Raw genomic sequence first — 15,409 nt, 5'->3', positions numbered from 1 at the left:
AACCATTGCTAAGAGGAGTAGGATATAGATTTAACAGAGTTATCTGTAAGTGTATTGCTTTACATTTAATGGTTATGGATTCAACAGTACAAATAGATGGTTCTGTAAGACAGCCCAACTGAGGGTAGTGAGGCGAGGAGGTAAAATGTTGAAAAACACTTTTTCTACACATGCCTTGGAAGAGTGAACTAGAATACTATGGATTGCTGTTGAACACAATTTTTAACACACTGAGCTTGCTGAATATGACAGTCAATGGATCAACTATCATTGCACTTCTGTGTCATACAAAAAGAATTGGTGAAATACTCGCCATAATGTAATTATATCCATAGACATGGAAAATATCAGTCTTAACCTTGTACCATGGCTCAGAATGAATTTTGTCTGGCAGGAGCGATTCTCTTGATTGTTGAAGTTGATGGGATTAACAAGTTTCAAATGACTTGATGAGTCGATTGATATTCTTTTTAATGGCAATATATGCATTCATATGTCAATCATTTCACGTTTTCCTGTGAACTATATATGTATGATTTAGCACGTCTTGGTAGAACTAGTGGAATTATGACTTATTTGTCTATGAAGATTAGATTCTTGGACAGTCCTAGTTCATCGTTAAATTACCAGAACAGACATGCATGCTCAGGGACCTGGTGGATGCATTCAGACCAGATGTCTGTGACCTCCTTCAGCTATTGCAATTGGTCATTACCTGACGTTGCTTGCTGAATCTGCTCTGCTCACCAAACCAAAGGCTATGCAATTGAATTTAAGACTATCTTCCAATCCAGATTGAATAATATTTACCTCCAGGCCGAAAGAAAAATCTTCATTTTTAGTGAGGTTTGGAAATTGGCTAAGAACATGATAGATAGTCGTTTGAAAATCTTTGTGTTATAATTCTAAATTACCCTTTTCGATCTTCACATGTAGATGTTGTTGTTGTGGAGATGTGCTTGTGAAATGTTTTTGATAAATCATTTCTAACATTTTGTGGTTGGTATGAACAATGAAGCACTTGCTAAATAGATATATTTGAAACCATTATTTCCCAAAAACTAGAGTGAGTGTTAACCAACGCTGTTACAGGACCATAGAATCAATTGCAATAGATTTGCAATCTTGTAATAGACTTGCTTCAAAGACTTTCTGGGATGTGCCTATTTCCAACATGGTGAGCTTGGAGGGATCATAATATTGAAGAACACGCGGAATGATATTTTTGAGAGATTGAAACTCCCCACCATATATATGGGACATATTGGTGAGAAGATCTCTAAGAGAAGACGCTCTGTCAGGCTCCCAGCCTCAGCGTGGACTCAAACTCCAGATCTAAGCCTCAAGATGAAGCCTAGCACAGTCTGCATTGGAGGGACTGAACTCTTATGTCTCTATTTTTTTAATTTATTGCTGGATGTTTTATTTTTATGTTTTCTTCTAAGAATTTGTCCTAAAAATCTGTACCTTGGTAGCTAAGTTGGCACCATAAGTGGCAAATTGTAAACTTTTCACTGTATACGTGAGTACATGTGACAATAAAGCTAATTCTAAAATTCTAATTGGTTGTAAAATTCAGAACGTATCAAGATAAAAACTTCAATAATCCAAGACACATTCATAGGTCACTTTTATCTTATGGCATAGGCATCTTTTGCATGTCTTCTATTTTAGCAGTGTCAGATCAAATACCGAGGTTGATGCATACATTGAATTGAATAAACTTGACTTGATTCATATTTATTTGATATACTTTACAGTTGAAAACAAGGCATTTCCTTGTCACTATTATCCTGAAAGGTTGTATTATACTCTTGTTTAGTTTTTCTGAGAACTGCTTGCCATCTGTGATACAGAGATAACCTGGTAGATTCCCAATGATATGATCCAGGCGTTATTGAAATGTGTCCTGGCTGACGGATAATCCAATTGGCAATCTGAGGAAACACAATCAACTGAAAGACGTTCTAAAAGTAGTCAACTCCTGTGATTCTGGGGAAAGATGTATGGAAGAATATCCATGCTTGGCTTTGAGCTTGGAAAAATGTTTGGCACCTGAGATCTTGGGATTTAGCTCTTCCAGGGAAATTTGTCTGGGTGTTGTTTCAGTGCATTACTTAGACGTCTTGGATCAAGCCATAAACTTTCTTCAAAACGTGAGTGATGGAGCTGTATTAATTAGCATGATGCTTAGTTTGCAATAAAAAGGATGCTGTTTTTTACCATGGAATCTTATTCACGTTTGAGCTTATCCTGAATGTGAATGCTGAACTTATGAGGAATGTCAAGGCTGAATTGAGCATTTTTTTTTCAGATGTAAAACTACATGGCCTTTAAAGTTGCTGATAGCATCAAACCTGTTTGCCTAAAGTTTATTCTGATGATGGGTCGACTCCATGGTCTTGTCCTGACACACCACCCATTTGGCACACACTTATTTGGCACACCATCTACCCTACCTACCTGGCACCTGACCCTCTACCCAATTATCACACTTATGTTGTGTACCCACGCCTGGACACAAAGTGGCCATCTGGCTTTTAAGTTTCTGCACATGGTAGCTGCCTGCTGTGAAAAGGGGGTGAGGTTTATCTTCCTCTGACAGTCCTGTACCATGACAGAACTGCCAAAATGGAAGTACGGCTCCATATTTCTAAGGGAGCTCTGAGCAAATTGTTCTGTCAGTAAAACAGAGTTCACCACTGTCATAGAAAAGGATTGGAGTGGTAATCCAGATGAGATTGGCCACTCTTCATAAAATCTGTCCCAAAGTTTCCAGCTTCTGAAGGATCATATCTGAATTGAAGATGGACATTGCCAATACATGGGGTGTAGGGCCCGCTGTGAAGAATTAGCTTAGCTTGTGGGCAATACACCACACTGTGCTTGTTTCCTGAGTACAGCTCATTTGAAGTACACAAAAAGATAACATTTGCACTGGTACCAATGTCATTGTCAGCATATAGTGAATGTTGTTAAATTCTTTTGAGGTTTGACACTTGGATGGAGGGAAAGGTTTCAGTTTCTCTGATGATATCTATGTGAAGTGTGAAGTTGACCATATGTACAGTCTGACTGGGGTCTGTAAAAAGTAGGGTTTCTGTTACCTCTTGGTCTTTGTTCACATGATTGTGTGCCATAGATGGAACTTTGGAAGCTTCTTCAATCTTGTTCCTTGGATGGCTGTTTTTCACATGCTGCTGTAGAGCCTTGTGTTGTACACTGTGTTCCTCCAAGCAATTCAAATTCCGACACATTTGAGACCAATGCCTTCTTAGAGAACGTAGCCTGTGCATGTCACAACATGTCTTGATGGGTGAGAGAAGTCTCAACTCAGAAATGATTTGGATATTTCACTGAACATATTGATAATTGCAATAGTTGATCCAGAGTCAAGCATTAAGTCACAGAGTCATACAGCATGGAAACCGATCCTTTGATCCAACTCATCCATACCATTCAGGTATTCCAAACGGAACTAGTCCCATTTGTTTGTGTTTGGTCCATATCCCTGTAAACCCTTCCTATTCCCGTACTTGTCCAAATATCTTTTAAACATTGTAATTGTACCTGCCTCTGTCGCTTCCTCTGGCAGCACATTCCATACATGCACCAGCCTCTGCATGAAAAAGTTGTCTCGGCGGTCCCTTTTAAATCTTTCCCCTCTCACCTTAAAATTACACCCTCCAGTTATGAACTCCCCTACCCTAGGGAAAAGACATTTACTAATTACGTTATCCATGCCTCTCATGATTTTATTAACCTAATAAGTCACCCCTCAACTTCCTACACTCAGTGAAAAAGAATCCCAGTCTATCCAATATCTCCTTATAACATAAACCCTCAAGTCCTGGCAATATCCCTGTAAATCTTTTCTGCACACTTTCTAGTTTAACAACATTCTTCAAAAAACAGGATGACCAGAATTGTACACAGTATTCCAAAGTTTGCCTCATTAATGCCTTGTAAATCCATAACATGATGTCCCAACTCTGATACTCAATGCTCTTACCAATGAAAGCTAGCTTGCTAACCACCTTTTTTACCACCCTGTCTACCTGTGAACCTTCACTCCTCGGTCCCTCTGGTCAACGAAACTCTGCACGGCCCTCCCATTAATTAAGTCCTGTCCTGGTTTGCCTTACCAAATTGCAACACCTCACATTTATTAACATTAAACTCCATCTGCCACTTCACAGCCCAATGGCCCATCTGATCTCGATTTCTTTGTACTATTAGATAACTTCCTTCACTATCCACTGGGCAGCACAGTGGCACAGTGGTTAGCACTGCTGCCTCACAGTGCCAAAAACCTGGATTCAATTCCCGCCTCAGGTGACTGACTGTGTGGAGTTTGCACATTGTCCCCATGTCTGCGCGGGTTTCCTCCAGGTGCTCTGATTTCCTCCCACAGTCCAAAAATGTGCAGGTTAGGTGAATTGGCCAGGCTAAATTGCCCGTAGTGTTAGGGGAATGAGTCTGGGTGGTTGCGCTTTGGTGGGTCGGTGTGGACTCCTTGGGCTGAAGGGCCTGTTTCCACACTGTAAGTAATCTAAATCACCAATTTTGGTGTCATCCCCAAACTTACTAACCATACCTCCTATATTCACATCCAAACCATTTATATAAATGACAAAAAGCAGTGGATCCAGCACCAATCTTTGAGCACGGCACTGGTCACAGGCCTCCACTCCAAATAACAACCCTCTACCACCACCTCTGTTCTACCATCAAGCCAATTTTGTATCCAATTGGCTCTCTCTCCCTGAATCCCATGTGATCTAACCTTAGTTGACCAGTCTACCCTATAGGACCTTGTCAATGACCTTGCTAAAGCTCATGTAGACAACGGCCATCACTGCCTCCATCTAACCATTTGATAATCTCTTCAAAAAACTCAATCAGATTTGCTAAACACAATCACCCATACACAAAGCTATCGCTAACCAGTCCTTGACTTTCCAAATGCATGTAAATCCTATCTCTTAGAATCCCCTCCAACAACTTATTCATCAGGCTCACCTGGCTTTTCCTTGCAGCCTTTCTTAAACAGTGGCACAAGATTAGCCACCCTCCAGTCTTCTGGGACTTCACCCTTGTCTGTCAGTGGTACAATATCTCAGCAAGGGAGCCCACCATCTCTTCCCTAGCTTCCCACAATGTCCTGTGATACACCTGTTCAGGTCCTGAGTATTGATCTACCTTTGTGTGTTTTAAGATCTCTAGCGCTTTCTTTTCTGTAATCTGAACTCTTTTCAAGACATCACTATTCATTTCCCCAATTTTCCTAGCATCCATGTCTTTCTCCATCGTAAATACTGAGGTGAAATATACATTTAGTATCTCACTCATGTCCCGTGGCTCCACACATAGAGAGCCTCATTGATCTTTTAAGAAACCCTAATCTCTCCCTACTAACTCTTTTGCCCTTAATGTACGTGTAGAATCTCTTAGGATTCTCCTTAATCTTATTTGGCAAAGCTATCTCGTGTCCCTTTTTTACCCTCCTGATTTCCCTAATAACTGTACTCTTATTCTTCCTATACTCCTCCAGGGAATCACTTGATCCCAGCTGTCTATACCTGACATTTGCCTCCTCCTTCTTCTTGACTAATGCCTCAATTTCTCTGGTCATCCCGTGCTCCCTACATCTTCCAGCCTTGCTGTTGCCCTACTACAATTGCTTTGAACTTGCACCCTTATCTGAATAAAGCATAACTGATATATTGTTTTGGTTTATCCATAAGTGCTCTTATGAAGGATATTATGGGTGTGGAGGGAATGATCTGTGCCATAAGCCTTTCAGTTAAGCTAACTTCAGTATAATCACAACCATACCTTTGTATTAACATCTGCTTATGAACTGGTCAATCCTTTCACCTGACTATTGTCTGCATGACATGAATTCAAACCAATTGACTCAAACTTGAAGGTGATCTTCGAAAATCTGAAACATGTTGACATGGTCCTTGCAGTTAACTTCAGAAATACCTGAGAATATTATTGTTCTTAACTCAACCAAAGTGAGCAGTGGTTGACTCCCTTTTGTTCTTTGCCAGTTATCTACTGATGTAGAGAGGAAAGACTGGTTATTCCTTTAAACAACTAAAGGTTTGACAAAGTATTGATGGATTACCAGTCCATGGTAAGATATTTGTTTTCCACCTTGTGTAGATTTATGTTCTTTAAAAATTAATAGCAAAATTTTATATTGCAGTGTTTTTCTGTTTTCTGTAAGCTTCTCTCTTCTACTCTGTTCTTGCAGCTTTAATAGTCACTGCACCTTGAAATGTTCCAGGCGTGTGCCTCTTGATGGTAGTCAGGCAAAAAAGATGTGGTAATGATGTCGCACATGCTTTTTCTTTTATTCTTGTGTATTGTTGGAAAAATAAAATGGCAGTATTGACTGATGTCTGGACAGTGGTTACACCTTTTTGGCATACAAAGCATTCTTTTGTGTTTTATTTTTGTTCTTTGCTCCAGGATAACTCCCTTAGATTATCCTTCAGTATATTTAAATTGCTTTTTTCGAAAATGGGAATTGATCTCGGCCTCTTATAAACTGCCTAGTTTTTTTTCCAAAAGAGAGAGCTAGAGTAGTCACCGTGCTTCTAGTTTTGTAGCTTTTAGTTTATTCCACTTTGATCTTGAGATAGTTGTAAGTTCAACTCAAAACTTGACATGTGATGGATGACAGTTTGGAAAAAAAATTTTAACAGCTGCCACACTGCTCTCACCTTTTCAGCCTTTAGCATCCACCTAACTAAATATCATGACTAACTTTGAGGTCCACTTACTGCAATTAGTGTGGCCAGCATGATGGTTTTCTATATGTTAGTGTATATAATATATACCCAGGGAATTGGATCTTGTTGAGCCAGATACCTTAAAATTTATTTGCAACATTATTTACAAGGCAGTAATATCAATGACTTACACACAGTCTGCATGTTGCGCCTAGTGGTGTTACTATAGATTGTGTAGCTGACTGATGAAGACACTCACTGACACCATTGCACAGAGAAAGGCAAATGGAACGAAAGGGAAGAGAGTTGGAGTAGAAGAGTAAGAAGTCTTGATCCAACTGTTCAAGGTACTGGTGAGACCAGATCTGGAGTACTGTGAGCGGTTTTGGTTCCCTTTTTAAAAGGAAAGAAGTCCTTTCATTGGAGGTGATTCAGAGCAAGTTCACTAGGATAATCCCTATAATGGAGAGGTTGTCTTATGAGCAACAGCTGAACAGGTTGAGATTCTATTCAACCTGGAGTTCAGAAGAATGAGAGGTGATCTACGAAACGTATCGGATTCTTAAGGGGTAAATGCTGAGACGATGTTTTCCCTCATTGGAGAGTCCAGAACCAAAGGGTATTATCTCAGAATAAAGGGGCACGAATTTAAGACTGAGATAAGGAGGAAATTCTTCACTTGAGAGTTATAGAGTCATAGAGATGTACAGCATGGAAACAGACCCTTCAGTCCAACCCGTCCATGCCGACCAGATATCCCAACCCAATCTAGTCCCACCTGCCAGCACCCAGCCCATATCCCTCCAAACCCTTCCTATTCATATACCCATCCAAATGTCTTTTAAATGTTGCAATTGTACCAGCCTCCACCACATCCTCTGGCAGCTCATTTCATACATGTACTACCCTCTGTGTGAAAACGTTACCCCTTAGGTCTCTTTTAATGTCTTTCCCCTCTCATCCTAAACCTATGCCCTCGAGTTCTGGACTCCCCCACCCCAGGGAAAAGACTTTGTCTATTTATCCTATTCATGCCCCTCATAATTTTGTAAACCTCTATAAGATCACCCCTCAGCCTCCGACACTCCAGGGAAAACAGCCCCAGCCTGTTCAGCTTCTCCATCGAGCTCAAATCCTCCAACCCTGGCAACATTCTTGTAAATCTTTTCTGAACCCTTTCAAGTTTCACAACATCTTTCCGATAGGACGGAGACCAGAATTGCACGCAATATTCCAACAGAGGCCTAACCATTGACCTGTACAGCCACAACATGACCTCCCAACTCCTGTACTGAATACTCTGACCAAGAAAGGAAAGCATACCAAATGCTTTCTTCACTATCCTATCTACCTGTGACTCCACTTTCAAGAAGTTATGAACCAGCACTCCATGGTCTCTTTGTTCAGCAACACTCCCTAGGACCTTACCATTAAGTGTATAAGTCCTGCTAAGATTTGCTTTCCCAAGATGCAGCACCTCACATTTATCTGAATTAAGCTCCATCTGCCACTTCTCAGCCCATTGGCCCATCTGGTCCAGATCCTGTTGTAATCTGAGGTAACCTTCTTCGCTGTCCACCACACCTCCAATGTTGGTGTCATCTGCAAACGTACTAACCATACCTCTTATGCTCGCATCCAAATCATTTATATAAATGACAAAAAGTAGAAGACCCAGCATCGATCCTTGTGGCACTCCACTGGTCACAGGCCTCCAGTCTGAAAAACAACCCACCACCACACACTGTCTTCTACCTTTGAGCCAGTTCTGTATCCAAATGGCTAGTTCTCCCTGTATTCCATGAGATCTAACCTTGCTAACCAGCCTCCCATGGTGAACCTTGTCGAATGCCTTGCTGAAGGCCATATAGATCACATCTACTGCGCTGCCCTCATCAATTCTCTTTGTTACTTCTTCAAAAAACTCAATCACATTTATGAGACATGATTTCCCACACACAAAGGCACGTTGACTTGAGTGTCTTTGGAATTCTTTGCCATCAAGAGCTGTGACAGCAGAGTCCTATGTATATCAAATGCTAAGATAGTTAGATTCTTGATCAGTAGGGTCGGGGGGTGGGGGGGTGGGGAACGGGATCAAGGATACAGGGAAATGGCAAGAAGGTGGATGTGAGGAATGTTGAATCAGTCACGACCCTATAGAATGGCAGAGCAGGCTTGAGGTGCCAAATAGTCTACCGCTGTTCCTATTCCTTATGGTCTTATCACATTACTGGGTGATTACAGGCAAAGTGAGTGCCTTTACTACAGAACAACACATGTGTTTGTGATGTCACGTGACAGGCTTAAAAGAGCAGGTATTTCTAGACTGGAATATACTCAATAAGACAGCTCTATCATAGTTCAATACTGGCTTCACGGCAGAAATAATCACTTCAGAAAATATTGGCCACTCTTTTAATTGTGGGACAGCTTGCTGTTAGCTGGTTGGCAACTTTTATTTCTGTTTCACCTTTAATATACCAAAACTTGTCAAGCTGCATCTTGGGAAATTCTCAGACAAAATCTGATACTGAACCACACAGTAACGTTCTGGAACAAGTGACCAAAACACTCACTCAAAGCAAGTGCTTTCAAGGAGCTTCTTAAAATTAAGAGATGTACTGCGAGAATTCCGGCATCTAGAATCTTGACAGCATAGCTATAAATGGAAGATTAGTGAAAATTCGGGCTAGCCAAATAGCCGGACTTGGAGAACATCAATATCCCAGAGTATTGTGGGTTTGGAGAAGATGGAGACAGATGGAGAGAGCCAAGACCATGGAGGTTTTGGGGAAAAAAAGGATGAGTAATTTAAAATGGAGATATTGCCAAACTGAGACCCAATAAACGTCATGCACACAGAGGTAATGGGTGAATAGGATTTGGTGCAAGCTAGGAAATGTGCAACAGATTTCAGGATGAGTCAACATTTATAGGCAGTGCAAGGTTAGAGTTAAAAGTTGAATTAAATTAGCTTTATTGTCACAGGTACTCACATGAGTACAGTGAAAAGTTCGTAAGTTGCCAACCACAGCACCATCTTAGGTACAAAGGTACCTAAGTACAGATTCTTGAGCACAAGCTCTTAGGGAAAACAAAGTACAACAGCAACTGATGGCACTACAAGTCAGGGATTTCTTCCCCAGCAGTTGTGTTCACACAAAGAATGGAAAGTAACTGGTGACTTCTGGAGAGTCAAGCACCAAGGAAGGTTCACGGAGGAAGTTTCTAGAAGGTTCTCACAGATGGAAAGTGAAGATAGTCAGGGCCAGGAGAGCCACATTGTTCTCTGTCAGACCTGCATTCCCTCATCCTCCTGACCCCACAATGTTTGAGGCTGCTTGACGTTCCCAACAAGGCGCCAGTGCTCTTTGATTTGTCAAGACAAGTTCAACTGTACAGAGAACCCGATGGTGTGCTTGGACCCAATTCCCATTCTTACAGAAGGATGCCACTAGCATTAAGGGCAGTTCAGAAATCTGAATCGACATTTCTCAGGCAACTTTCTCAAGGGTAGAAGCTTCATTTGGCCACCCACCAAGTTCTCACCAGGTGGTTAGGATTAAAATTGCTCCATCATATTTTGTTACTAGTAAGCTTTAAATGTAACATTATTTACTATTTTCAAATGATTGATTGCCTGCTATCTCCAAATCTCTGTACTCTTCAAGGCCTTGGCAAAGGGAATGAGAATCTGGACAATGTTCTGACATTGTTTCTTCTTCATAATATAAATGTTGGCAAGGTCGGGTTGGTTTATTTTATGAACTACACTTTGCAGTTTTGTTCTGTTTTCTGTCAGAGATTTATCAGGTGTCCTACTGTGACCTTTTAGTCATGAAGTCAGATGAATTGCTTAGTCGCTAAAAATAATTCCCAGCACTTTAAAAGGGACATGCAAATCATATTTTCACAATCCGAAGAGAAACTTCGTGCTTTTTCCCTTCACTCATGGGATGTGGGTGTCATTTGCTCAGTCACTATTTTTTGCCCATCCCCAATTGCCCTTGAGAAGGTAGTGTTGAGTTACTTTCTTGAACTGCTGCAGTCCACGGAGCTAAGGTATGCCACAGAGTTGCTGGGATGTGCGTTCCAGGACCTTGTCCCAGTGACACTGAAGGAGTAGTGATGTGATCTCAGGTCAGATTGCTGTGAGGTTTGAAGGGAACCTTGCAGGTTCAAGTGATGCTCCCATGTGACTGTTGCCCTTGTCCTTACAAGGTCATAGGTTTGGAAGTGAGTTCCCCACAGAGTGGTTTTACATGGAATGTTAAACAGGGGCTCATTTGGTACGGAGTAAATGATAAAATTTTGCACTATACATCACAAATCCCTTTCTTTTGGTTTCCTTGCTTGCTAGTGAGAGGATGCAAAGTAATGCCAAACATGACAAAGATTAAATAAGTTAAAATTTGATTTCAAAATTTCAGATCTTAAGCCATATGTCTCCATTTTAACAGAATGTACATTCATAGCAGCATTTCAAATTGTGAAAAAGCAAGCTATTTTGTTAACCTACCAGCACTTTTAATTTCCACCAACAGGATGCTGCGATCAATCCAAAAGGACGTTTGCCCTCCCATACAAAATGAGTAATGTGATATATGAGTTTCAGTGGCATGGTGATGCTGAGCAAGGATAGAGCCCCTCCCTCCCGTCCTCACCTTCCAATCTACAAACCTCCGTATTCATTGCATCATCCTCCGCCATTTCTGCCACCTGCAAATGGATCCCATCACCAAAGATATATTCCCCCCAGCCCTATCCGTGTTCCGTAAAGACCATTGCCTCCGTGACTCTTCTTGTCAGGTCCACGCCCCCAACCAACCCATCCTCCCCTCCCGGCACTTTCCCCTGCCACCACAGGAATTGCAAAGCCTGCGCCCACACCTCCCCCCGCACCTCCATCCAAGGCCCCAAAGGAGCCTTCCACATCCATCAGAGTTTTGCCTGCACTTCCACCATGTCATTTACTGTATCCGTTGCTCCTGATGCAGTCTCCTCTCCCTGAGGAGACAGGACACCTACTTGCAGCGCACTTCAGAGAACATCTCCAGGACAGCTCCGCACCAACAAACCCCACCGCCCTGTGGCCGAACACTTCAACCCCCCCCCCTCCCACTACACCAAGGACATGCAGGTCCTGGTCTTCCTCCATTGCCACACCCCAACCACCCAACACCTGGAAGAAGAATGCTTCATCTTCCACCTTGGGACCCTCCATCCTCACGGCATCAATGTGGACTTCACCAGTTTCCTCATTTCCTCTCCACCCACCTTTTCCCTGTTCCAACCTTCCAACTCAGCACCGCCCTCATGACCTTTCCTACCTGTCCATCTTCCTTCCCACCAATCTGCTCCACCCTCCTCTCCAACCTATCACTTTTACCCCCATCTCCGTCTACCTATCACACTCTCAGCTACCTTCTCCCCAGCCCCATCCCCCTCCTATTTATCTCTGCACCCCCTCTGCCTACAAGCCTCATTCCTTGCCTTAAACGTCGATTCTCCTGCTCCTCGGATGCTGCCTGACCTGCTGTGCTTTTCCAGCATCACACCCGTGACTCTAATCTCCAGCATCTGCAGCCCTCACTTTCTCCCTGCTGGGTACATCAGCCATTTGAGTCAGTAACCAGTGGAGAACACATCATACTGACAATTCGCCGTGGGTTTTGTGCCAATCATTCTTAACTAATATGCTTGCAAGCCACAGAATACCATGTTCTACAGTAATCCAGATAATTTAAACCAATTTAAAATTATCAATTGGTCTTGCAGTGTCAAGCATTCATGAAGCCAAATGTATTAATACGCAGGACTCTGTTTAATGTGGGCTAAAGGAACTTGTACATACATTGCATTTTTTTTCATCACGGAGAAAATGGATCATGGAGACAGCCAACCTCTACATTGCCACCACTCCTATGGCAACACACTGACCAACCAGAATCCATCTGCCCAATCTGAGAACTAAGATTGACAGTTAACTGTTCCCGCTGTATCTTCATGATGGCCCGACCAAAATGCATACTCTTATTCTGCTGTATAAAGTAGTCTCCCATTGTTCACGTCTGTTTCTTGCTTCCTAATCCTGACACGAAAAGCTTCTGCTTTATGTCTCCTTACAGTTATGTCAAAATTATATATTATGATGTTATTTTTAATTTGTAAAACTTGAGTTGAATGATGAGACATTGAAAAATGGGCAGATTTGTAGCTTGTTTGTATCGCTTCACAATGTTATTTCTACTGACATTGATGTCTGGCTATCAGCCCTGTCTCAGTGGGCAGCACCATTGCCGTGAGTCAGAACTTGAGAGTTCAAGCCATATTCCAAAGGTTGAACACAGAATGTAGGTTGGCACTCCAATACAACACACAGATGTGCCGCACTGTCAGATGTGCCACTGTTTCAGATGAAAGATAAAACTGAGGCCCTCTCTGGTGAGCGTGAATAAACCATTTGAAACTATTTTGAAGAAACTTTCCCTGATGCTGTGGCTCATATTTAGTTATTGACTGATACAAAGCAAAAAGGTGTCACGGTGGCTCAGTGGTTAGCACAGCTGCCTCATTGTGCCAGGGACTCAGGTTTGGCTCCACCCTCAGGCGACTGTCTGTGTGGAGTTTGTATTTCTTCCCAGTGTCTGCATGGGTTTCCTCCTGGTGCTCTGGTTTCATCCCACTGCCCAAAGATGTGTGGGTTAGGTGGATTGGCCATATTAAATTGTCCGTGGTATCCAGGGTCAGGCAGGCTAGCTGGGATTAGCCTTGTGAAATGCAGGGTTACAGGGATAGGCTAGTGGGTCTGAGGGGGATGCTCTTCAGAGGGTCAGTATAGACCTGATAGGCTGAATGGTCTGCTTTCACACTGTAGGGATTCTATGAACAGCAGACCACTATCACCTTGATGTTTATGGGAGATGACTGTACACAAAATGGCTATTTCCATGACTTTCCTTATGGTGACGACATTTCAATAGTATGTGTTTAGCTGTAAAACACTGCAATATCCAGACGTTGTGAAAGGTGCTATTAAAATGCAAATATTCCTTTCTTTCTTTAAGCTAGTTTGACTTTTCTTCATTCTTTGGGATGTAGATGTTGCTGGGAACACCATAATTTGTTGCTCACCCATCCTTGAATTGTGAGGGCTGCTAGGCTATTTCAGAGGCCATTTAAGAGTCAACTACATAAGTAGTCCAGACCATGTAAGGATTGCACATTTCCTTCCATAAAAGGACATTAGTGAACCAGATGTGATTTTTAAACAATAAATTTTATCATAACCACAACTGAGATTTGTTTTCCATTCTAGATTTTATCAGTTAAATTTAAATTCCACCAGCTGCCATGGTGAGATTTGAACTTGTGAGAATTAGGTGGGGATCACTGGAATATGAGTTACAAGAACATTAGAACTAGAAGCAGGAGTAGGCCATCTGGCCCATCGAGCCTACTCCACCATCCAAAAAGATCATGGTTGATCTTTCCATGGACTCAACTCCACCAATTCACTATAACCCTTAACTCCTTTACTGGTCAAAAACCTATTTATCTTTGCTCAAAAAACATTCAATGAGGTATCCTCAACTGGTTCACTGGGCAGGGAATTCCACAGATTCACAAACCTTTAATAGAACATAGAACAGTACAGCACAGTACAGGCCCTTCGGCCCACGATGTTGCGTCAAGCATTTATCTTAATCTAAGATTAACCTAATTTACTGCCATCCGTGTGCTTGTTGAGGGTGAAGAAGTTCCTCCTGAACTCAGTCCTAAATCTGCTCACCCTTATTTTGAGGCTATAATCCGAAGTTCTAATTTCACCTGCCAGTGGAAACAGCCTCCCTACTTCTACCTTATCTATTCCCTTCATCGTTTTATGTATTTCTATAAAATCCCCCCTCATTCTTCTAAATTCCAAGGAGTATAGTCCCAGTCTACTCAAACCCCCCTCATTAGTCAACCCTCTCAACAGGAACAACACCAATGCACTGCAATCTCCTACGCATGTTATTAGAAATACCACATTGTTAGTGTCATAACTGGTAAAACTTAAAGTACTGACCACAGTGTTGCACTATTGAATTATTTGTTATATTCCTTGCTGAAGTGCATCAGAAAGAAAATACAAATTTGTTTAAAAAAAATGTCTATTGGCTCACATAGAAATGTAAAGAAAAGAATTAGACTGGTAATCACCTACCTGTTTACTACATACTTTCGCTTTGTCTCTCTCTCGAAAGGAGAAAAGGCGGAGGCAGACGGAAATAGAAGACAAAAGACACCAGCTCGATGATAAAATACTTCAGCTGCAGCACCATAAGGTAGGGAGACTGATAGCAAAGCACAGCATAAATGTTTCACAACCTCAATGCAATCATATTCATTCATTGCACGTATGGCTAATTATTTTGTACCATTAAACACTGGCAAAGTCCTCTATCCAGATGACATTATAAATGTTTGTGTGAGTTGTTGCGTTACTTGCGATGTTGAATATTTTCATGGTGGGGAGGTGGGAAGGTGAGATTTATTTGATGTTTGAGTGTCGGAACTGGCAGTCTTCCAAAAAAAAGGAACTTCTTTTTAACCTTACGTTAATATCCCTTCTTGCTGTAATGAGCATGGAAATTAGATCTTTCCCACTAAGCCTT

General features: G+C 41.8%; 1 protein-coding gene across 4 annotated transcripts in view; it reads left to right on the top strand.

Moving 5' to 3' along the window:
• The window catches only part of LOC122562673 (PALM2-AKAP2 fusion protein), a 378,231-nt gene that overhangs the window by 23,226 nt on the left and 339,596 nt on the right, over nt 1-15,409 (top strand). For all 4 annotated transcript variants that reach the window (XM_087996166.1, XM_087996165.1, XM_087996186.1 and 1 more), the window contains exon 2: nt 14,999-15,079. In XM_087996166.1, coding sequence (XP_087852292.1) covers nt 14,999-15,079 — 81 coding nt within the window. The remainder of the gene's footprint in view (nt 1-14,998; nt 15,080-15,409) is intronic.

The sequence above is a fragment of the Chiloscyllium plagiosum genome, unplaced genomic scaffold, assembly GCF_037043375.1.
Source record: "Chiloscyllium plagiosum isolate Xiang-an unplaced genomic scaffold, Cpla_swu_hap1 HiC_scaffold_2, whole genome shotgun sequence".
In the NCBI taxonomy this organism is placed as follows: domain Eukaryota; kingdom Metazoa; phylum Chordata; class Chondrichthyes; order Orectolobiformes; family Hemiscylliidae; genus Chiloscyllium; species Chiloscyllium plagiosum.
This window is presented reverse-complemented; position numbering and strand designations above follow the sequence as displayed.